General features: G+C 40.0%; 1 protein-coding gene across 1 annotated transcript in view; it reads right to left on the bottom strand.

Moving 5' to 3' along the window:
* Window positions 1-397: 397 nt before the first annotated feature.
* Window positions 398-23,880, bottom strand: part of gstcd (glutathione S-transferase, C-terminal domain containing) — a 76,244-nt gene continuing 52,761 nt past the window's right edge. The window contains exons 9-12 of the mRNA XM_034230191.1: window positions 22,470-22,603; window positions 5,987-6,017; window positions 3,097-3,166; window positions 398-823 (exon numbers count right to left, since the gene is read on the bottom strand). Of these exons, the coding sequence (XP_034086082.1) occupies window positions 633-823; window positions 3,097-3,166; window positions 5,987-6,017; window positions 22,470-22,603 (426 nt within the window). The 3' untranslated portion in view covers window positions 398-632. The remainder of the gene's footprint in view (window positions 824-3,096; window positions 3,167-5,986; window positions 6,018-22,469; window positions 22,604-23,880) is intronic.

The raw sequence follows: 23,880 nt of genomic DNA, 5'->3' as shown, positions 1-23,880 counted from the left end.
CACACACACACACACACACACACACACACACACACACACGAGAGGTAGATAATGGTCATTCTCTATCTGATCTTTAGGCGCAGATTACTTCATAGCACTGCGTTGCTCCTGCTTGTGTTAAAGCCTGGCAGCATACTCTAGAGAGCAGACTGTTGAGTTTTAACACAGAAGGTCGTATACAGACTATTTGCAAAAACAGCATGTTGAAAGTATGGCGGGTTTAATTTGCAGTGTGTGTGTGTGTGTAATTTCTGCTGCTTCTGTTTGCGTTGACAGCTTGATCACACGGTTTAGGCACAGGCACGAACGTTGATGAGAGAATGGAGCACTCACCACGACAAAGCGTCCAGCAATTGAGCATCTGTTTCATCGCTTTAAACAAACACACAATTATTGCTTTAAGTCAGAGAGAGGTTTTATAAGTAGATGACGTTTTCCAGGTGTAATGAGAAATAACTTCCTTTATTTTCCAAGTCTGTTTCTCACAAAAATGGCTTGTAAAAAATAAGTTAAGATAAAATCAATTGTGTGGATAAAAACATAGTGGTACTCTGAGTGAGCACACAGCCAGGAGCCACTACTTCATCAAACCCTGACCGAGCTGAACTGAAGACTCCGAGCTGCTCGCAGTCCTAATTATGCAGCGCTGCTTCCTGTTGACCAGCATCGACTTCCTGTCCACTCTTGTGCGGAGGCTTTCCCAGCAGCATGTTGTTCTTTGGGGAACAGCTATCAGGCTCCATAGTCATCACCTGCAACGAGTACCCATGAGCCTCTGCTGCCCAGGAGCGGTCCAAGTCTACGAGGCCCATGCACTGCTTTCCTGCAACGGTAATAAAAAAGATATTTTAATCATTGTAAGGGACATTGTTGAAATTGAGTCTACATTCATGTTTTAAATAGGCAAACATGAACCGAAGAGCGAAAACACAAAAAACTGAATGACATGACTTTATGTTTATTGGTATAAAAACGTTCTTGATTTCATACAGCCTTGTGTTGTTTTCCTTTATTTTAAATCGTATTTATTATTTAGGACAGTAAAATAAAATGCAACAGATCCCAGTCTTAGCCACAAAGACAACATTTTCACCAGACGTGCCGCGTTACGGCTCAGAAGCGTCTCGGCGCTGGGCTCCGCTAAAAATAGGCGGCTGGTCTATTTTCGACGTGACGCGAGGCGTTGCATAGCGCCGGGCAGGAAGTGGACCGGTCAGAGCATCCAGTCAATCCCCAAAATAAACTAATTTTGCAGACCCCATCCCTCCGTAGTCTTTCAAGTAGGAGGAGAAATGCCAGCGTTCTCCTCCGGTTTACAGGCACTGTGTAAATTATATAGAATAATTATGATGATGAATGCATTTTACCACTAAAATACTGCAACACATTTTTGATTCATGTCGTTTATAACTGGAATATAACAATTATTATTAACTTTGTCTGTACAAAGTAGCCTGTCCAGGAAATAATATAATCAACAAAAACTGCGAGCCGGCACGCAAGACGCTCCGCTTCTGAAACACGCGCCGGTAGGGTTTGACGCTGTAGGAGGTCGGAACAAAACCGCGGCGCAGACGGACCCGGTAGAATCCCGGGGTTACGAGTTGATTTCTACAATTGCCGTCGTTTAGAATTACGTCATTTCTTTATTGTTCAGGGTCTTTGAATCTTGCCAACATTCTCTCCTCATAAACAGACTGTAAGTAAAAACTGGTACAAAAGAAAGAAATAAAGGATTTAATGTTAGAAATCAGTATTTCTCAAAATGTGTTTTCGCTAAATGTTGCTTAGCTTGCTTTTCTGAACACTTAAGATACAGACGTCCAATGATTAGAATCCTTTATGTGGTTTAAGTGTTTAGTTAAAAGCGACCAGGATCTAAAATGAATGTGGCTTTAAACTGGATAAAACCTTTATTTATGACAGCTTCTGGGAGACAACGACAATGAATACGCAAGTGATTAGTCGACATTGTGGGGAAACTTGATTAAAATAAGGGATTTTTCTAGGTTTAAGCATTAAGGGAATCATTATGGGATAATGTTAATCTCCGCAAAATATAAAACATAAGTCTCTCCATTTTAAGACATTTTAGTGAGTAAACCTTTTAGAAGCATTCATTATAGTGCTACTGTATTATTGTAGGCATTCCTGTATGTTCTTAACATTGTCCCTACAGAACATCCTCTACTATCAACATTGTCTCACTGATTATCACACTTGTCTCTCAGTATTTCCTTTACACAGACTTCAATTGTGTTAGGCACTGGTGTAACAGGTGGCAGACAGTAAATGTGAGCTTTGGTCTGCCATGCTGCTCACAGTCACACTGGTATGCTCTGGAGAAATGGGATCAAAGATGGTGAGAAAAGTTGGGAGAGGTTGGGCCCTGTTAGCTGATATAAAGCAGAAACGCTGTGACAGGTGGTGTCAGGTACGTATGAAAGAGCTTCAGAATGACGAGGCATCTGGGAGCCTCCTCAGATTCAGAGGGGAAGCTTTGATAACCCGGAGAACGATCAGGCAGAGAATGTTCTCCACATAATGAAATACTGTACAGTGGAGCTCCAGCACAGGCCTGAAAGTCTGACAAAACACTTTGAATCCACATCGTAGATATACTGTAGCAGCTGTTCACCGCAGCTGTTTCGTCACACTGAACAAATCCACCATTGACATTGTTGACGTCTAGACCGTTTGTAAGAGTAGAGAAGAAGCTCACACTGTAACAACAAATCTTAAAAACGAAACATCAGCATGTACCAAGTTAACGGTTTAGGATTTTGTGGTTGTTTTTTTGCCATGCTGGTGTCCATCACGCCGAACTATATAATAAACTAACTTTAGGTGTGATTGTTTGATTTGACTTTAAACAATGAAATTAAGCATTTAAAATGTACATTTTCAACACAGCAGACAAAGAAGAATGCATCTGTAAAGAGTATCCATGTCTATTGTCAGCATTATGGAAAGGTCAATCCATTTAAATCATGTCTATTTGTGACATACACATCACAGATACAGAGTACAAGGTGTAGTGCAATTATTTTGTAGCTAGCTTGAGAAAAAGAAATAGTATGGAAGTGTAAGCCGTACCTACGAGTCTCCTCTCAGGATGGAGCTGGACAGCAGTTTGGTCTGCGAAGCGACAGAGGATCATATGTTCCTGAAACGAGAAGAAACGTTAGTTCAAGAACTGTTTATTAATTAATTCTACCACAATAGATTTGGATGGTATCTGTCAAGTCTCAAAACCACATGTTTGCGCTCTGCCATGGAGATAACCAGCAATTGGATCGAGCAGAGATTTGCAACCAATACAACCGAGATAAGCCATATACAGTGAAACGAACAGGGTTATACATGTATTACATGCACATGCACACAAGAATGCATGTTTTTATTCTATCTAGTCATCTTAGCAGCTTATCCGACTTACAGCTGTGGAGCTGAGAGGTAAGTCTTCAGCAGATTACTAGTCCATCACATGACCTTCAAATTCCATGTAGGAACTCACACCTAAAGTATTTGAAACCAAACTATGGTCCAGACAAGTCCTTGGGGGAATTGCCATAATATTTTGTACAGACATTCATACTCTATAAAGGATGAATTTGATCCCTTAACTTCTCCTCCAGAGAACCCTGATGATTAAGCCTGTTAAGCAATTTCAAAATATAACAAAATATCTGAATATAATACAAATACATTTGTTTTGGTGACCAAATCAAATATTTTTCTTTTTTTCACTCATTCCAAGCTTTGCATTTCCAATTCGGTTTATGATCTGCAACTAATGGCTGTGGTTTTTTGTTTTAGTGCTAATTAGCTAACTTTATTATGGCAATAGGCTAAACTTAAAAGGTGAACCTGGCGAACATTACAGCATATTACACCAGCATTTTAGCATTGTCACTGTGAGAATGATAGCATGCTGATATTAGCATACAGCTTCAGAATGCAGACTCTCAGCCTTGTTTTAGTGCGTTGTCTCTCCAGATGGATTTCCCTCTATTGTGTGCATCATTTGTAAACAAGCCGACTAGTTGTAAGACGTGAAATTGATCAAGAAGGAAACCAAAACAGGAACGATTTCCATGCTTGTTAACCACATTGTAAACTTCTAAGATTCTTAGACAAGAAATATCCCTGTAAAGTTTCCGAAAAGGCCAGATCAACTTGTGTTTTAGTTTCAAACGGAAGGACATTTTTTCTGTCCTGTTTTTAGCTCGCCATGGTTTGTTCGGTTCATGGACAAAGAGTATCGGGTGAGCGCTTCATCAGTTCTACCTCGCGTCTACATTAATTGATTTAATTTCTCACTCCACAGGGTCGATGCTGAATGCAAGGTCACGGTATAGGTGCTTAAAGTTAGCTCTGAGCACCAATATCGCACACATTAGCCCTTTATTCCAGCGACACACCATTCGTCATTGTGCTGTCATTCTGTTTAACAACTTTCGTTCAGGAAGGACAACTATGGTTCTGCTTTAAAACAAAGTAATGCTGCTTTTATTTCTGCGAGTGTCGGCGGAGGGTTCAGTAGCATAGACAGGAAACAGTGGGGTCCTGTACACTCAGCCTGAATGAATAGCAAATACCAAACATGGTTGTTGGAAGCAAAACCACGAGGAGAGGCAGGGGAGATTTACAGCTCAGGTTTAAACCGGCAGATAATGTGTCTGCCGGTTTAAATAGCATATACTGATTTCTCCTGCTGTGTGACGGGCTACATGTTAAGCTTGTAATTTCCAGACCGAAAATATGACAATTTTGGTTGATTTAGCTCACTGAGCTTTTGGAGAAAGGGTGAAAATAAGTCAAAACCATTTCCCACTGTCTTGTAAATAACATATCATTTTCTGTCCCTCTCAAGCCACGTCTGTCTTCTTCTAGTGCACGACAGAAAAGGAGTTAAAGGTGGTCCAATGTTGTGACATGTCGGCTCTTGAGGTTTCCATGGATAGGACCTGCAGCAACTTCAGCAGAGGTTCTCCCCGGGGGCTCTGACAGGTCCCATACATCATCGTGGGACGGGCCAGAGTACAGTGTGGTGTCTGTGCTGAGCGATAAGGGGCTGAGAGACTGAACTGCCTGTAGTATCTTTGTGGCTAAGATGATCTAATGCGTTTTATTTTACTGTGCTTAGCAATACATATGATCAAATAAAGGAAAACTACACAAAACAGTAAGGCTGTTTGAAAACAAGAACGTTTTAATACCTATAAATATAAAGTCATGTCATTCAGTGTTTAAGCTCTTGATAAGGTGCATGTTTGCCTATTTCAAACATGAGTGTAGACTCACTTCTAAATAGAGATGAACAAATCCCATAATTAATACATAAAAACAATTAGTTGTTATTCAATGTTTACATGTAAACCGCCTGGAGTGACCGGCACGTAGCTAACGGAAGCTAATGTTAGCATGCTAATATACAGGGCCTGCTTATCTAGACAAATGGAAGCAAAAAATGTTTGATATGTTTACCCTGAGCCAAAACATGATACAATGCTGGTTTGAACTGGAAAGATTTGAGATGAATACCTAAAATTATTAAGGAAGTTAAGAACGTTATGCCCAAATGTAATCGTGGACTTACGGAACAGCTAATGGAGGCTAATTCAGGTACGTCTGACATTGTTTTCATGTGGTTTCTTTGTGTGCTGGGTGGTGACAATTGTGGTATATCACATTTTACTGGGTCATTTCCCTCTGTTGTAGATTTGTAAAACTATAACCTTTTAAAATTGTTTTCGGTGATTCCATTGTACTTCTGAATTAATAAGCAATTAGCAACGAGAAAAACGCATCTCATTTTGTAGCTGACGACATAAGGCTGTTTTAAGGCAAGTCATGACCCAGGGAGAATCTCATACACAATCCTTGTAAAAACCGAGTTGCTGTATTTGAGTATTCTGAACTTGACAGAGTGCAAAGTAATAATACATGCAATAGAAAGATACAATGACATTTAAAAGCATACCTTAGAAGTCAGAGTCTCCTGGAACCTCTTGCTGTAAAAGGGAAAACAAATATTTTAACATCATTGGGCAGTGATCAAACTGGGGGAGTAAAATGTGTTTATTACATTTATAAGTCGTATGTTTACTTGCTAAGCTCTAGGGTGTAGACTTTATTCTCTGTGGGAAATCACTTTCCTCAAACAACATGCACTAACCTCTAAAACAAACCACTTTCTTCCTGGGAAGGAAAAATGAAATGAAAAAAGGGCTTTTGAAATGACATGGGAAAATAGTTTGTTTGTTGGCAAGATGTAGTCAGATAATCACCAAAGATAATTAAAAGTCAACACGAGGAGGGTCAGGGGTCAGTCGGGTCACATGGAAAGAAGTGTTCGGTTTAACTTGAACTGTTCAGGCGTTAATGAAACGGACAGTTTAGTTTTACAGCTCATAAAAACCTGTGAACTGCCAGGAATGTGTACACCTGCACAGTATTCGCCTGAGTACCTGGAACATGACCTGAGGGTAAAACACTAAAAGTGGCAGGATGAAGATTGACACAGTCAGGTGCGTACTGTAGGACACACACACACACACACACACACACACACACACACACACACACACACACACACACACACACACACACACACACACACACCACACACACACACACACACACACACACACACACACACACACACACCACACACACACACACACACACACACACACACACACACACACACACACACACACACACACACACACACACACACACACACACACACACACACACACACACACACACACACACACACCTTCTTGTTGTCAATTACAGCTGCAAAGTCCTTTTTTTTAAATTCTTTAATATTTTATGAGTCAGGAGGGGTGAAGTGTCAAGTTTGCAAAAAAATGAGGAGAGGAAAAGTAAGTATGTGAAAACTCTTAAATATGTGTACAGTACACTGAGGGCCCTCCTTCAGGCACAATGGTCCCTGAAGAATATCAGAAAAACTGAATCATAGTAACAGTACACAGTTTGACCACTGTCAAAAAAAGTATTGGCAACCGTAACAAAAATATCTATGATTTATGCTAACTTATTTTAGAGGGGAAATTAGCCTAAACATTATAACTGAAACAAACTGGCACATTTGTTGGTGGTATTTTGGTGGAGATTCTGCAATAAACTAGTCAATAAGGTTATCCTTCTTTAATCTTTTTGATTACAAGGTTAAGTCGAATACTCAATTCTGATTGGTTGAATTTGACATTCAGGAAGATTCATTCTCGCTAACAGGCCACTGCTTCGGATAACATGACCGTTGCTAAGGAGGATCAAGGGACTATTTGCAGTCATATCAATCCTCAGAATGAAGTCCGGTCGATTGAACCTCAGCTGTTTTTAAGCTTAAAGAGCCTGTGACACGAGTTTCCCCCATCATCCAAACCCATCAATTTGAGTAAATATTGTCCCCTTGAAAATCGTTACTGAACTGATTTTGGATATTTGTACTTTGATAACCATTAATCTGCCCTTCAATGTTGACCATATCCTGGATCTGCTCGGGGATTCTTCAAGTCCCGCCAAATTATGTGTGACGTCATTGCGGGCACAGCGCTCCAGCTGCACCGTTCAGGATCCCAGCATCTGCATGTAAACGCACGATGGTGCACACAGCAGCAAGCTCAGACAGCGATGACCGTTTAATTTTGAACGTGTCTGAGAGCTCATATGAGGCTGAAGGATCGGTTTATGTTGTATCTGTTAGAAGTTTAGGAATTAGGTGCGTCAATATGGGCGATCATACGGTCATGTAGCCAGTGGTGGACTGGGACTAAAAATCATCCCGGGACTCTCGACCGGCCCACTTCGGTACCGCTAGTAAATTGTCAACGGGGGGAGTGGGGGATGTGCTAGTGACTTATCCGACCGGCCCACTTCGGTACCGGCCCATCGGGTTTCGTCCCGATGGCCAGTCCGCCAATGCACCCAGCCCAGCCCACGTAAACTGTCAACGGGGGAGCCTCGCTGCGGGAAAACGGTGGACCTAGTGTCCCGATCGGAGTGGGAATAATAATAATAATAATCCGTGCATTTTATCCATTAATTTCCCCAACATTGTGGTAAAAAAACACACGTTTAATCCATGTTGGCGTACAACTACAAAAAGCAACAAAAAAAAAAAAAGAATACCTACGGCATAACACCTGTTATGCCGTAGGTTGAAGCCTTGCCGTGGATTGAAGCCCTGTTCGCGGGGACGCGCAAAGGTGACGTCATCGCCTGTATTGAGCGTTCGCCGTTTTCTAAGCTTTTTTGACCCTTTTTTCTCTCTTCTGAATGATATATCAGATTAAACAGCAAACGGCTGAATAAATAATGTGCATACAATTGCGAGGAGGCTCGTTTTAAGGACACGTTTTTTAGATAGTCACAATCTTCGTATTGGAATAAACTTACGTTTTTGAGTGTATAGTCCCACTCTGTTATATTCCTCCTTCCTACAGAACAGATAATGACAGGATAATATGTGATTTGTCAATAGTCCTATTTCTTAAAACCTTCTCTGTTGTTTAAGTGTCTGATAACCACGAATAGTAAGCAATGATATAACCGTAATGATATCACATGATCATGTCAGACACTGTGTTATTTTCAATCAAGCCTAAAAGATAATGTGTTCAAACTGGCTTCACTCACTTGAATTGCTCCTTTGAATATTATTTTTATATATTCCTACTCAACACATGTTTGTATTGTAAGGCCACTATTTATTTATTTTTAAATTGTATTTTAAAGTGACATTGAATGCTTTGAAAGGTGCCCTAAAATAAAGTGTATTATTGATCTTATATCTGTGCCTCTATTACATTACATTTCATTTTCTATCACACTATTAATGTTCCTTATTTTAGACTAGGTTAATCCTGGTGTCAATAGGGAAGATCTGCACTGTTCTCTACATAACATGTTCAGAGCAGGTATTTCTCCTGCCAGATTTGGAACCCCCCCATATCTTTCTCCAGGAGAGTCACAACTTCACCAAAATCATACTGGTGCTTGCTGTTCCCCTCTAGTTTGTGCTTACAAAAGCATTTTACTCTGGGCCCAGCAGGTGAAAAACTAAAGAGGGGCTTCAAAATCCGGCAAATCAGGTGTTGGTGCTGCCGGATTTGGAAGCCCCTCTTTAGTTTTGTACCTGCAGGGCCCAGAGTAAAATGCTTTTGTGAGCACAAACTAGAGGGGAACAGCAAGCACCAGTGTGATTTTGGTGACATTGTGACTATCCTGGCCAAAATTACAGGGGGCGCTTCAAAATCCGGCAGCTCTAACAACTGCACTGCCGGATATGGAAGCCCCTCTTTATTTTTGTACCTGCAGGGCCCAGAGTGAAATGCTTTTGTGAGCACAAACTAGAGGGGAACAGCAAGCACCAGTGTGATTTTGGTGACATTGTGACTGTCCTGGACAAAGTTGTAGGGGGGGGGTGCCATATCTGGCAGGAGAAATACTTGCTCTGCTGAACATGTTATAGAGAACAGTGCAGATCTAAAATAAGGAACATTAATAGTGTGATAGAAAATGTAATGTAATAGAGGCACAGATATAAGATCAATAATACACTTTATTTTAGGGCACCTTTCAAAGCATTCAATGTCACCTTAAAATACAATAAAAAATAAAATATGAGTGGCATTACAATACAAACATGTGTTGAGTAGGAAACCACAGAGGAAAATTACATTCAAAGGAGCAATTCAAGTGAGTGAAGCCAGTTTGAACACATTATCTTTTAGGCTTGCTTGAAAATAACACAGTGTCTGACATATGTTATATCATTACTGTTATATAATTGCTTACTATTCGTGGTTATCAGACACTTAAACAACAGAAAAGGTTTTAAGAAATAGGACTATACTACTGACAAATCACATATTATCCTGTCATTGTCTGTTCTGTAGGAAGGAGGAATATAGCAGAGTGGGACTGCACTCAAAAACGGAAGTTTGTTCCAATACGAAGATTGTGACTATCTGAAAAGTGTCCTTAAAACGAGCCTCCTCGCAATTGTATGCACATTATTTATTCAGCCGTTTTCTGTTTAATCTGATGGGAAATATATCATTCAAAAGAGAGAGAAAAGCTTATTAAACTAGACCAGGGGTCGGCAACCCTCTGCTCTGGCTCCCTTGAGCTTAGACAAAAATAAGAAGGAAATAAAATAAAAGTATTTGTAGGACTATTTATATTTTAAATATGTTTCGTATCTTGTATTTTGAGGTGATACTGTGACACATAAATAAAAAACAAAACGGTTTTAATTAGGTCAAGTAAAATATGCGTCACATCCTGCTACGGTCCCGCGCCAGCGCCTTTTCTTGGAGGCGAATAACCTGACCCCCGGCTCGATGAGCGAACTATGGATAAATCAAAGAAAAGTACCGGAGGAACACAGGATTTAATTCTGTGTGGACAGAGTTATCTGCTTTCACAGCAAACGATGCTGGTTTACCGGTATGTTTGATATGTAGAGAGAAGTTGTTGAACAACAAGGGAGAGGAAGACAGCTGACGATCTTCAGTCATAATTCAATGGGGTATGTAATTTATTTCAGAAAACACTTTTTGTTATATTCCATGGAATGCTCTTAACGTCCCGATAGCAATGAATATATTAAATGCTTTGACAATAAATACATACAAAAATGAATCTCTGGAAGCCGAAGCGCTGTAAAAAGCACGACCAATCATCTGAGCCGGCCCGGCTAAAATAACTGGATGACCTACCTGCCTGTCAGCCTTCCATCTGTGCACACATTTATCTCGTGCCCTCATTGGTCATGTGCGCGTTCGTGTGTTTTGGAGGAGGGACTCTGTAAGAAAGTCTGAAGGAAGAGGCATATTTTTTCCGGTTGTGTACTGTTGAGAGTTTTTCATAATATGTTTAATACTTAAAAACGAAAGTTAGTTATAATCAAATATAATCAATTATATTCTTGTATAACCCACAATGAAAATGCTTCATATTTTAGGTTTTCTATAGTTACAGTATAAACAAAACAAAGTGGTTTGTTTAGGTTGAATTTTCTTCCTCTCCTCTGGCAGCAGACCACAGGAAGGGGGGGCTTCACACTAAGGGGAGAAACATTAGAGGCCAAAGAGAGTTCATGTCCTTTTTACCTCATATGAAAGGGTGTCTTATCCCATAACAGTTATGGAACATGTTGAGGCATGTTCAGCCTTGTACATTATAGGACATGCGCAGTTCTTCACAAATTAGGTATAGAGGAGGAGTTTGTTTTTTTGGGTTTAGGATCCAGTTTTTTTTAGCATAAAGAGATTGGTTTTTTGAGAGAGCGCGAGAGATGGGGGGTGACCCCTGGTAGACTCTCTCCCGGTAGGCTGTGTGCTTCAGAGCTGGGTTAATAGCTCTCGGTAAGGTCCTACCAGACGGGGTAAATATCTCTCAAATTTATTGGTTGTTGGCTGAGTGGAATGATTTGATGAGAGATGTGTGTATGAACATTATAAATACTGCCATCTGTGAGGAAAATCTCCCCTCCGAAATTGCAGATAGGTATGGGTTTTTAAATGTTATACCCGCCGTCTGTGTCGGAAAAAACGGTATGAAACTGATGTGAATTGAGTTGGTGAAAATGAAAAAGTTGAATGCGCTTTTTATTGTCACCAGTCTTTTTACGAGGAAATACCTCTAAATTCTATCGGGAGAATTTTAAAATGTCACAACTGAAATGGGCAGTTGAAATTAAAACATTTTGGTAATAAATGTAAGACTGTGAATTAAAGTTTCATTTGAACATGATCACAGCACGGTTTTTTTGTTAGTATGATTATAATGTTGTGAGAGAGAAGGTAAAAACCCTGTATTAGTTTGGACCTATTTTTCTTCAAATAAACTGAATCCCACCTGTTGGATTGGGATCCTTTAAAAGACACCTGTGCTCTCCTCTCCTGCGTCAAAGGTAAGATTGCACCCTGCCACACACACTTAGGTAGGAGCACACTCCATTTACTGATATCAAAATCCTTCGGGATCGCTTAAACAGATTAAAAAAGAGTTGTCTGAATTGAAACAGCAGTTAATTGAACCTGGTTCTTCGGGGGGGTTAGGAAGAGGTGAGATCTTGCTGACGTTGGTGGATCTGAGCCAAGCAGCAAACTTACATAGACTCAATAACTTCGGAAAGGTCAATTAGGAGGTCAGAGTAATTTACCGGAATAAATTATCAGGACCTCTCAAACTCTAAACATGGCGCCCAACGTGGGGCTCTGTGAAAAGTAATATTTGTACAGAGTCAAAATACAAGAACCAAAACGACCTAGTGAAAAAAGTCGAGGAATACAAATCAGCGAAATACAGGCTGAAAGTCTTGTTAAAATACCTACCCCAAATCCTAGAATATATATAATTAAACCTGAAAGTGTAGTAATTTAAGTTAATACTATTGCGCCGGACTGAGGGTTATATTATATCGGATATAGCTGTCTGATTAAAGAAGCTAAAGAAGGTTCATTTTCCCCTAGTCAAATTGAGAAGCCTGTGGTCCCTTTAACACAGGTTTAGGTGGCTAAAGTGAAGTCAGCCGTAGGAGCACTGCTCAGTACTTGTCCAATTACTTTGAAACTTATAGGTAGGACTTGACCAAGAGCTGCGGTTTGAACTTTTGCGTTAAAACATAACGTGGGGAAGAGTTAATAGGAGATTTAATAAAGATAAACATAGGTCTAAAGGTACCTATGCTGTTTAAAAAATTCGAAGCTCGGTAAATACAACTCTTAGCTGAGGTACCCGCATGTACTAACTGAATCCAGAAAGAGAACTTAGAACCAAGTGACGGTATAGTCGGACTGATCACCCGTCGAGAGTAAAGCCTAGGAACTTGCATGTGTATAAAAGAGTGAACTTGAACCCTTTAATACATTTTTGTGTTGTTTTTTAAACAAACAAACAAAAATAAATGGCGGACGAGGTTAGAACGCAGTTTTTAATGACTCGGAGCCAACCACACAGGGGGGATACACAGAAGCAAAATCCGGAGCTTCTGCCCGCCCTGGTCAGCTTAGCCCAGACCCACGGGCGTACCGCGACCAAAATACTTTCCTGTCAGACTACCGTTTGACAGAGAGCAACAAGCAGGTGGTATAATGTTTGAGACCCTATCTCCACCATACAGGGATAAAAGCTCAAAAAATGCCATTTAGGAGTATCCCATCTACTACTTCTAGAAAAAAAAAAACACATTGTTAGACATGATATTCAGGAAAAAGGAATGTTGGAAATAAATAATGTCAAATATTGAAAATCCTAAAACTGGATCAACAAACCATGTTAATAAACCCTGCTAATAGGAAGCTAAAACATGCAGGAGAAATAGCAGTAGCTCTGGCAAAGAGAATAGGTCCTAGCATGCAAGCACAGTGTGATAATATGATAAGGACTATTAAACTGTCAGAAGGCGATGTGGTGATCAGATGACCCACAAATACCGGTTGTTTTGAATGTACTTTTAAGAAAAAACCTATGTGGGAACTATCAGCAGATAATCAAGCCCCAAAAATATCTTCAAAACTAATATGAGAAAGTTTTTGCGAAGCTCAAATACTTTACCAAAATCAACTAAAGTATTTACTTTTGACCCCTGTTTGGGAATGGGATTTTCCGTTACACAACGGAAAACTCAATTCAAGCCTTAAAGAACGCTTTAAAGACAAGTCAATGAGAGTTAAATGTGGTGCTATTTTTCTCATGAAGGAGAATGCACTTTTGGAAAAAAGGTCTCCTCTTTTCTCTGCTCCCGAGGTGCTGCAGAAAACACGCAGCACACAAGGTCAAAGACAGGCGTGACCTCTGGAGGGGAAGAAAATTTGAGCAGACCACGAAAGACCATTAAAAGTTTTATGGCCCCAGCACAAGGGAAATAGTGTTCCTCTCACCAATGAATAAATCAACTCTTAACCAAGTCGGATCTAAAATAGACATAGCTCCAGTTGTTAAGAAAAGAGGGAGATTCAAAAAATTATCTTAACACCAGAACAATAATATCAAATATCAAAAACCAAAATAGTATGTTGAGACCCATTCTCAGAAACTAACAGTGTGAAGATAAGGAACCAGGGTGATAGAAAATCTGTGTTATTCATGTCCATGACTTGATCAGGAACAGAGGAAAAATTATCACCTGAAGAGAAGCATCTTGCACTTGCATTAAAAATGTATCCAGCCCTGAGGAAAATGTCTCAAGGTACCAAAATGTGCATATACACTCTTTATTTTCCAATATCTGAAGCTACTAAACAAACTGTTCAGGGAGCAAAAACAATGATGAGTAGATGAAGAAAATGGAAGATGATAATGTCTGATCCAGATGTGGGGTGCAGAGGACCTCAGGAAGTAAGCCACAAAGGGAAACATTGAAACCCTTACAGAAAACCGCTACTCCACAGATAACACTGTTTACAGAGGGGAGTTTGCGAAAAGGTGACCAAGCAGCCACTTGGGCCTTTATAAAGAAAACTAATTCAGGTGAAGTACTTTGCAAGCAAAAGGGTGCAATACCAGGTACAGCCTGCTGAGGAAAAGGCCATTTGTTGAGGGACATCCTTTTGCTAAAAAGAAAAAGGAAAAATAGCACACATCCGTATTGTTACTGATAGTGATTATTATTAAAAAGCGGGTAAAGAAGAGCTTAATAATTGGGAACAAAGGCAGTTCAAAAATGTGAAAGGTGAAACGCTGACACATGCCCATCTATTGAGGGTCCTATTGCAGAGTTAAAGGCAGGCATGTAGAATGGAATCATGTCCGTAGCCATATAGATAAGATATAATTTAACTATCAGGGTAATAGAGAAGTTTTACCTTGCTTAAAGCACGGGACGAGTTAACCACCTGACTGCCATATTCCCTAGAATATGGAAAAAGGGTGGAAGCATTCACGTACCACCTGAAGAAGCTCCTTAGGTTGTGCGTGAATTACACAGCAGTTTAGGCCATGTGGGCCTATTTCAGATGAGGAAATATTGTCTCCACAATAAAATCCTCTTACCAAAACTGCGATTGCACCTACAACACACATGGTCAACATGTCTTCAATGTGTAGAGGTAGATGGGTTTAAGAAAGTTCATCCTGAGCATCTTAAAATAATAGAGGAAGGACCACTAACCATTTTTAGTGCTGACATAAGCAGGTCCTTTTCTGACCCGCACTCCCAGTGGGAATAAGTATTTCCTTGTGACCTTTGATAAATGGAGGGAGTCATAAACATGTTTATCCTCTGATCAGAGTAACTGGAACACAGTGTCTGCTAAAATGGCGGAACATATAAGTATTTTTCCTAAAAACTGAGAAAATAGGAATGGATAATGTCACTCACTTTAAAAATGAGAACGTTTTTGTCACCCTTGCAGGATAAAGAAATCACACCTATCTGGTCTTTACCATATAAGTATCAGGCGTTAGAGCAGCCAAAGAGTGGAGTATAAAAAACTGTAAAACAAATTGGGACATTCCAATCAATTTGACAAGGCTGAATATATTCCTATAAGTATGGAAAAGCTACCTATAGGGCAAAGGTCAGGTCATATCTAACTATCACACCTTTTCCGTTTAAATTCAGAAATCGTGTATGGGTGATCAGAAAGGGGCAAAGTCCAGAGAAGGGTTAGCTTAAAACTAAATCAGAAGGTTTGGATACAGTGAAGTCAATTTCTGGGAAAGTAGTTTCACTCCAGAGGAGAGGACCGGTTCACCCAAGCCAACTGAGTTTAGAATCCAGATAGGAATATGACTGCGGCCTACCCATCCACTATTGATGCTATCAGTCTCACATCACATGACATGTTTTGCACACACACGTGGCAGTTAATGTGTTTTCTTCCACAGGAGAGGATGGCTTTTTGTGGGATCTTCCCGCAATAAGTTAGAATTTGTCTTGGTAAATTCTGTGCCAAGGGATATTTTATAGAGCAAAAGAGGGAATTTAAATCTGAGTAACAAGCAATAGCTCCAATGCAAAGGATTTAGCAGTAGAACTGTTAGAATCTATAGTGAATTATGCAGAAAGATGGCAAGACGAAACTCTGTCTATTAAGCATATGGATCATTAGAGCTTGGATGGAGAATACCTCAGTATCAAAGAGGAAATGGAAAATAACCTTTATATTATTTTTCTCATTGTTTTTTTTTTTTAACTTTACACTATTAGTTTTCTTTTCAGTTATTTTTAATTGATATACGCTTACACCCTAAAAAGAGTATTCATTTAAATTTGATTTTTTGAGCACATCTCTCCTTCTTTTTTTGCTGGTTCTCACACAGCATGAAGGTGTAGGGCTGTCAGGTCGTTAAACTGATAAGAGTAAATTATGGCCCAGTGCTTTCTGCCATTAGAGGCCAACTGAGTAAGAGGAGAAACAATCACCTTGCTGTATATAGAAATTACAGAACAATATGGAATACACGACCCTCTTGAGAAAACCCTTGGGGAAGTTTTTATTTTAACTGAAACAACTTTTTATGGATCAGAGAAATGATTTAAACTTGATTTTAGCTATATTGTTGAGATTAATACCTCAGCAATCTACCAAGAGGATTTGAACCTGCCTAGCGGGGAAACTTCAGTCACAGTGCCTCAAGTGAAGCCAAGTAGGCTACTGGACCCAGGAAACCTGTGCAGAAGGACCGGAAGGGGCAAGCGGTGAAAAGGAGGAGACTCGTAAGAGAAAAAAGTGATCTGATTCAGAGGTCTCCCCGGGTGCCCAAGCCAAAAAGATGTCCTTGCTGTCAATAGACATTCCAGAGGAACATGGAGTACCAGACCCCTTGGAAGGATTCCTGGGGGAAATTGTTTCAATTGAAACAATTATTAATGGATCAGCGGCTGAGTCACCTATGACCCCACCAGAGGAGGAGGATGATTCTTCCAGCTCTGTGGGACAGGCTGCATCTCTACCCGCTGAGCCACTCAGATCGCAGTGGATTTCCCAGGAAAGGATGACGACTACCTGATAACTGCATGGTCAGATATCAGACGCCAGGTAGCAGCAGCCCTACCTACCCCCTGCCACTGGTCCACTTCACCATCTCCAACCCGGTGACTTCGTGCTGGTCAAGGACTTCCGGAGAAAGAGCTAGAAATCCAACCATTGGCAAGGTCTCTACCAGGTGCTTCTCATCACCCAGACAGCGGTCAAGGTCACCGAGAGAGCCACGTGGGTCCACGCCAGCCACTGCAAGGTCGTAGTCACAGGCCAGGAGAGACGGTAGAAACAGACGACAACAAGTGATGTGTCCTAGTCACCAACGAAAGACGACAACAAGTACCACCAGCACCACACTGGCACCACATACACCTAATCTCACACTGCACACACAGGATGTCATGAGCGAGTGCCAGCTAAGCTGTTTCATATGCCTCTGGTTCCTCGTTTGTGCTATCATTGTGTGGGGACTCATTGACCTTGTCACAAAGTCATGAGCGATTATTTACGAGGTCTAAAAAATCCATAACAACTGTCGACCGAGTTATCTGGTTTTTCGTTTGGAGATGTCGTCCAGCGAAAAACTGCAACCCCTCCATGGTCAGGGTCAAGGATATACATCAGATAGCAACATGGATTTAGGAGTCTACAACAGATGGGCCCCTCGCCCAAGGACATTCCTGTACGGTACTATGTTTTCGGTGTTTTTTTCACACCAGGTTCATCAAAGGGTCGTCCTGATTACACATACTGAAGAACTTTTCATGATATTGATGCTTGGAGTTTTACGGATGTAATATGTATGTGTTTTTACGATTTTATCTGTTGCCAGTTTGATAAACTTTGCGTTTGAAAAGAGGGTGTTGAGATCTTCATATGAAGTGAATACTTAAAACGAAAGTTAATTGAGATCATGGTATGAAGTGAATACTTAAAAAACGAAAGTTAATTATAAATCATACATGATCAATCATATTCTTGTATAAACCCATAATGAGAATGCTTCTTGACGGTTTTTGAATATGTATCTATGCTTACAATTTTTTCTGTTGCTATTTGAGAACTTTGCGTTTTGAAAAGAGGGTGTTGAGAGTTCTTCATAATATGTTTAATACTTAAAAACGAAAGTTAGTTATAATCAAATATAATCAATTATATTCTTGTATAACCCACAATGAAAATGCTTCATATTTTAGGTTTTCTATAGTTACAGTATAAACAAAACAAAGTGGTTTGTTTAGGTTGAATTTTCTTCCTCTCCTCTGGCAGCAGACCACAGGAAGGGGGGGCTTCACACTAAGGGGAGAAACATTAGAGGCCAAAGAGAGTTCATGTCCTTTTTACCTCATATGAAAGGGTGTCTTATCCCATAACAGTTATGGAACATGTTGAGGCATGTTCAGCCTTGTACATTATAGGACATGCGCAGTTCTTCACAAATTAGGTATAGAGGAGGAGTTTGTTTTTTTGGGTTTAGGATCCAGTTTTTTTAGCATAAAGAGACTGGTTTTTTGAGAGAGTGCGAGAGAGGGGGGGTGACCCCTGGTAGACTCTCTCCCGGTAGGCTGTGTGCTTCAGAGCTGGGTTAATAGCTCTCGGTAAGGTCCTACCAGACGGGGTAAATATCTCTCAAATGTATTGGTTGTTGGCTGAGTGGAATGATTTGATGAGAGATGTGTGTATGAACATTATAAATACTGCCATCTGTGAGGAAAATCTCCCCTCCGAAATTGCAGATAGGTATGGGTTTTTAAATGTTATACCCGCCGTCTGTGTCGGAAAAAGTGTATGAACATTATAAATACTGCCATCTGTGAGGAAAATCTCCCCTCCGAAATTGCAGATAGGTATGGGTTTTTAAATGTTATACCCGCCGTCTGTGTCGGAAAAAACGGTATGAAACTGATGTGAATTGAGTTGGTGAAAATGAAAAAGTTGAATGCGCTTTTTATTGTCACCAGTCTTTTTACGAGGAAATACCTCTAAATTCTATCGGGAGAATTTTAAAATGTCACAACTGAAATGGGCAGTTGAAATTAAAACATTTTGGTAATAAATGTAAGACTGTGAATTAAAGTTTCATTTGAACATGATCACAGCACGGTTTTTTTGTTAGTATGATTATAATGTTGTAAAGAGAGAAGGTAAAAACCCTGTATTAGTTTGGACCTATTTTTCTTCAAATAAACTGAATCCCACCTGTTGGATTGGGATCCTTTAAAAGACACCTGTGCTCTCCTCTCCTGCGTCAAAGGTAAGATTGCACCCTGCCACACACACTTAGGTAGGAGCACACTCCATTTACTGATATCAAAATCCTTCGGGATCGCTTAAACAGATTAAAAAATAGTTGTCTGAATTGAAACAGCAGTTAATTGAACCTGGTTCTTCGGGGGGGTTAGGAAGAGGTGAGATCTTGCTGACGTTGGTGGATCTGAGCCAAGCAGCAAACTTACATATACTCAATAACTTCGGAAAGGTCAATTAGGAGGTCAGAGTAATTTACCGGAATAAATTATCAGGACCTCTCAAACTCTAAACAGTACTTTCAAATTTTAGCGCACTCGAGCTGGTTTCTCCATTCTTACCTACCCTACCTTTAACTCTTTTTAGGGTGCAGCTATATGTTTTATTTATTTCAAAGTTGGCCCATTTTAATAATATTTTTGTTCCCTTCAAATGTGCAGAGGACTCCCCAAGTGCTGTGTTTAATTTATTTTAAAGTAGGCCTGTGTATTATTTTTAATTCTCCTTATAAGAGTTCTTTGTTTCTTATTAGAGGTTAACAGTTTTATATCATGTAATAAATAGCCTAATAAATGCAAAACAACTGTAGTTTTTGTCTGATATAACAATAAAAAACTATGAAATATGTTTTGCGGCTCCAGACAAAAATATGTTTTGGAAAAAGGAACAAAATGGCTCTTTTGGTCAAAAAGGTTGCAGACCCCTGAACTATACGAACGCTCAATACAGGCGATGACGTCACGTTTGCGCGTCCCCGCGAACAGGGCTTCAATCTACGGCAAGGGTTCAATCTACGGCACAACACCGGCTCAAACAAACGATTTTTAAATCATCATCCTCACGATCATTTAATGTATCATATGTTCGCCGAATTGACATGAAAGCACTAATAAATGTAGTTTCATCCACTTGAGTTTACGACTACAAAAATAATCGATTTGTTTTTATATCACATCCTACGGGAGGAAATTCAGCAGCTCTCACTACCGATTTTTAATCCTAATTTAATCTTCACCACGATCATTTATGTTTATGTTCGCCGAATTGACATGAAAGCACTGACAAATATGAATATACTGTAGTCAACTTCATTAAAACATTATTAACGTGCCTAAACTCAGTAATTCACCATTTCTACGCATAACAACACACTTTGTCCGTGTTTGGCTCTCTCGCCGCACAGTGAAGCGTTCCCGCACTGACGTCACTTCCGGCTTCCCCTAAAACTTCAAAATGAGTCGAAGGAATTTCCCCGCGATGTTCGAAATTATTGATATTTATCGGAACGGTATCGCAACTTCTTTTTTAAACTGACGGTTCGAGATGACTAGTAGCCCAATATTTCATTGCACAACAGTTGTTGGGATGCTGTCACAGGCTCTTTAAGGTATGGATTCAATGGTCTAACAATCCAAAAAAAAAGACAGTACGTCAGTAGCTCTAATTGAGCTTTTAAGGTTCTTTGTATCGTTAAATGTAAATGTTGTGTAAATACTCGTCTTTAGTATCCTTTTGCTAAATAATGCTAAATTGTTTCTAAAAATACTTACCTTATATACTTATTTTTTTACCTACTATTGTAACTACTTTTCTTAGATTATTTATGTTCACACCATCTAATACCAAAGCAAATTCCTTGTATGTGTAAACGTACCTGGCAATAAACTTGATTCTGAAATGTTTTTAAAGACCTATTAAGGTATATTTTGTCGTATATAAACATTGTTCAATAGATGTATTATGCCAATTGGTTGTATGTATTTTGGACTGATGGTATGTTACTGTTGTTTGACCACCACATTGTACATGTAAACAGAAACAGTAAAGCCCTCCTCCTCCACTGTCACGTACCACTCCCAACAGGCTTACCATGATTCCTTTCTGGCATATCACTGCTGCTGAGTGCCACATGAAACAGGCCACTACTGCTATACTCAAAACATCTACAGGGTTCATTTGAGTGTATTACCTACCACACTTACAACTATTACAGCAGTACTTTAAATATTGAGAAAAAGAGGCATTAGTTGAGATTATTCGAGTACAACAGGCTGTTTGTGACTAAAGTTACAAGCTGTGAAATCTTGCAGGAACTCAAATCAAATCCTGAGTAGTGGATGGAGAGATGAAGACAAGGGAAATTAAGAGAGAACTGGATTTTACTTAACATCATGAGCTTGCCAATGACACTTGATAACTTGATTGTTAAATAATTATATGACCAATTTCTCAGCATTTCTTGATTACAATTTTTTCTGGGAAGACTGATAGCTCAGTGGTTAGAGATGTTAGCCCATATTTGGTGTCTGCTGCCGCACAGTATACGCGGGAAAATTCACGTTATCTCAACTATCTCCCCCTTCCACCTCTGGATCTATAATAAAAAAGGCACTTCTGGCCCAAAAATATCTTTAAAAAACTAACAAAAATAAAAGAAATTCCCCTAACTTTAGGTGTCCCTACTCTTCATAAGAGAACAATGGGCAGCGACTAGATCAGAACACGAAATCTGTCAAAACACGATATTATTTTGTCCCAGACAAGAGACTTGGTGTAATTAGTCTAAAAGACAAAATCACAACTATAATCAGCTCAACAATTTAAATGGGTATCTCCATTTGAACATTCTTGTGATCAAAGTCTCCCAGTTGCTACAAAAGCAATTCTTCACAGCAACATTTTGTTTTGAAGCCTGCATTAAGTGGTTTCAGCAGCATAATACCCTGTGATGACTCTAGAGCCATTACAGTCCCATTAGTCAACACAGCGCTGCTACAGCAACAGGATCAACACATGTAACTATCGCCTCTTGCTTTTCTGTCTTTTTTCTAAACAACCTTCCTAAAACTGAAAATGAACTTCATTCTGCGTAACACTGCATGTGAGGAAGTCATTTCGTGTGTGTACCTCCAACCGGCTTTTCTTTTCACTCTTTAATATCCAAGACAGCGTTGATACTGCTACTATAACGGGGGTTAAGATTGAAAAAGGATGAGGGGAGGATGTAGTGATATGACAGTTGCCTGGTACAGTCAGTGGTGGTGCTAAGAGACAGGAGGTGAACAAAAAAAGCAATGACGAGAGTTATACGGATATTGTGCGTACGTGTGAGAGTGAGTTGGAGAATAAGTGTGAAAATGATGGAGAGTAAGAGCCCCGAAAGACAACATAAATCACTAAGAGAGAAGGGAAGCATGGGAGCCAACAGAAGAAAACAACAAGGTCAGAAACAAACAGAAGAGTGCAAACCTCTTGGGAAATGAGAACTTGATTGCGTTCTGGATGAAGCCGTAGCAACATGGACTGATGACGAAGGCCGCTCTCGCCTTGATGCAATGCTCCATCACCATGTCCGTTGCAACGCCGCATGCATGGAGGGCAACCTGAAGTGAAATGGACAAAGAAACCAAACGTTTATCACGAGTAAATCCCAAGCTTTCCTAAAAAAAACCTCTTTGTCGGACAGCAAGGTAAAAACAGGAGAGCACTTGAGAGCATCCACTCAATCCCATTGATTACTTCATAATGGATGCTGCTATTAAATACATCTATACTCTCAGAGGTGCAGTCTGGGGTGTTGGAGCAAACAAAATATATTGGTGCTTCAGGGGCAGAGGCACGAATGCATCAGGATTCCCATTGAGTTGGTAAACAGTGCGTGGGGCGGCACACCTAGCTATGCATTAGTAATGGTGTGGTTATATATTAGATAGCAAAAAGAGACAATATTAAAGCCTGCATGCATTCCAGCCTGAAAAACACATTATCATTCATTAAATGCAATGGATATAATATCCAAAGTATAGTGGAAAAACAGATTATGTCCTCCCAAGCGTGCATTAGCTAAATAGATTCTCTGCTAATGGGCCACATAAAATGAGTTATAAACAGTCTGATGTGACAATAGCTGCACAGGCTCACTGAAATGAACCCCATCCAACTCGAGCAGCCGTTTTACATTTCTATACTTTGTCTTCCAAGAAGTTGTCACTTGGCGTCCGGGAGTCTGATTCCTACACGTTGCCTTGACAGCGGTGCCACAGAGCAGAAGTTAAAGCTCGGTCAGGACGGGGCTAAGCAGAGATTGGCAGCAGCTACAAAAGGTTAGAGAAGATACAGATAGTCTAAACGTGGCCAAACACTCTCATAAAGTCACTGAAATGTCTGGGCCGGTGTGCATTTCTCAGACGTGCTTAAACGCTCCCTGGAAATTGGGAAGCTGTAGCAATCCTTCAGCTCACAAATACACAACAAGGAAAACACTTTTTATATGTAATTTCACAGTCTGAAGTAAACACCAAGTCTTCTCATCTGCGTTAACAGCTCCACAAAATGAGTTTGGTCTCTGAATGTTGATCATCAAAGAAGCATATATTCCACTTCAGAAAGATGTGCACTGATTCGAAGATGAAGGTAAACAAGGAGAATCTGCCCATGAAAGATTGTACAAAAACTGGGAAATTAACATCAACTGCACGGCCTTGTATCTATTTGACACCTAATTTCATATTCTGCATATATTCACGGCATCAGGGGAAAGATGGGCTTGTGTTCTCTCAACAGCTTGTTTCTGACGGCTGATGAGGAGTCCCTATCAGGGACTGCATGATGTTACATCCTCTCACATCTAAAGAAAAAATAATTAACAAAGCAACACCAT

Source organism: Gymnodraco acuticeps, unplaced genomic scaffold, assembly GCF_902827175.1.
Source record: "Gymnodraco acuticeps unplaced genomic scaffold, fGymAcu1.1, whole genome shotgun sequence".
Taxonomy (NCBI): Eukaryota; Metazoa; Chordata; class Actinopteri; order Perciformes; family Bathydraconidae; genus Gymnodraco; species Gymnodraco acuticeps.
The sequence above is the reverse complement of the archived record's forward strand: the minus strand, read 5'-3'. Positions and strand labels throughout refer to the sequence as shown.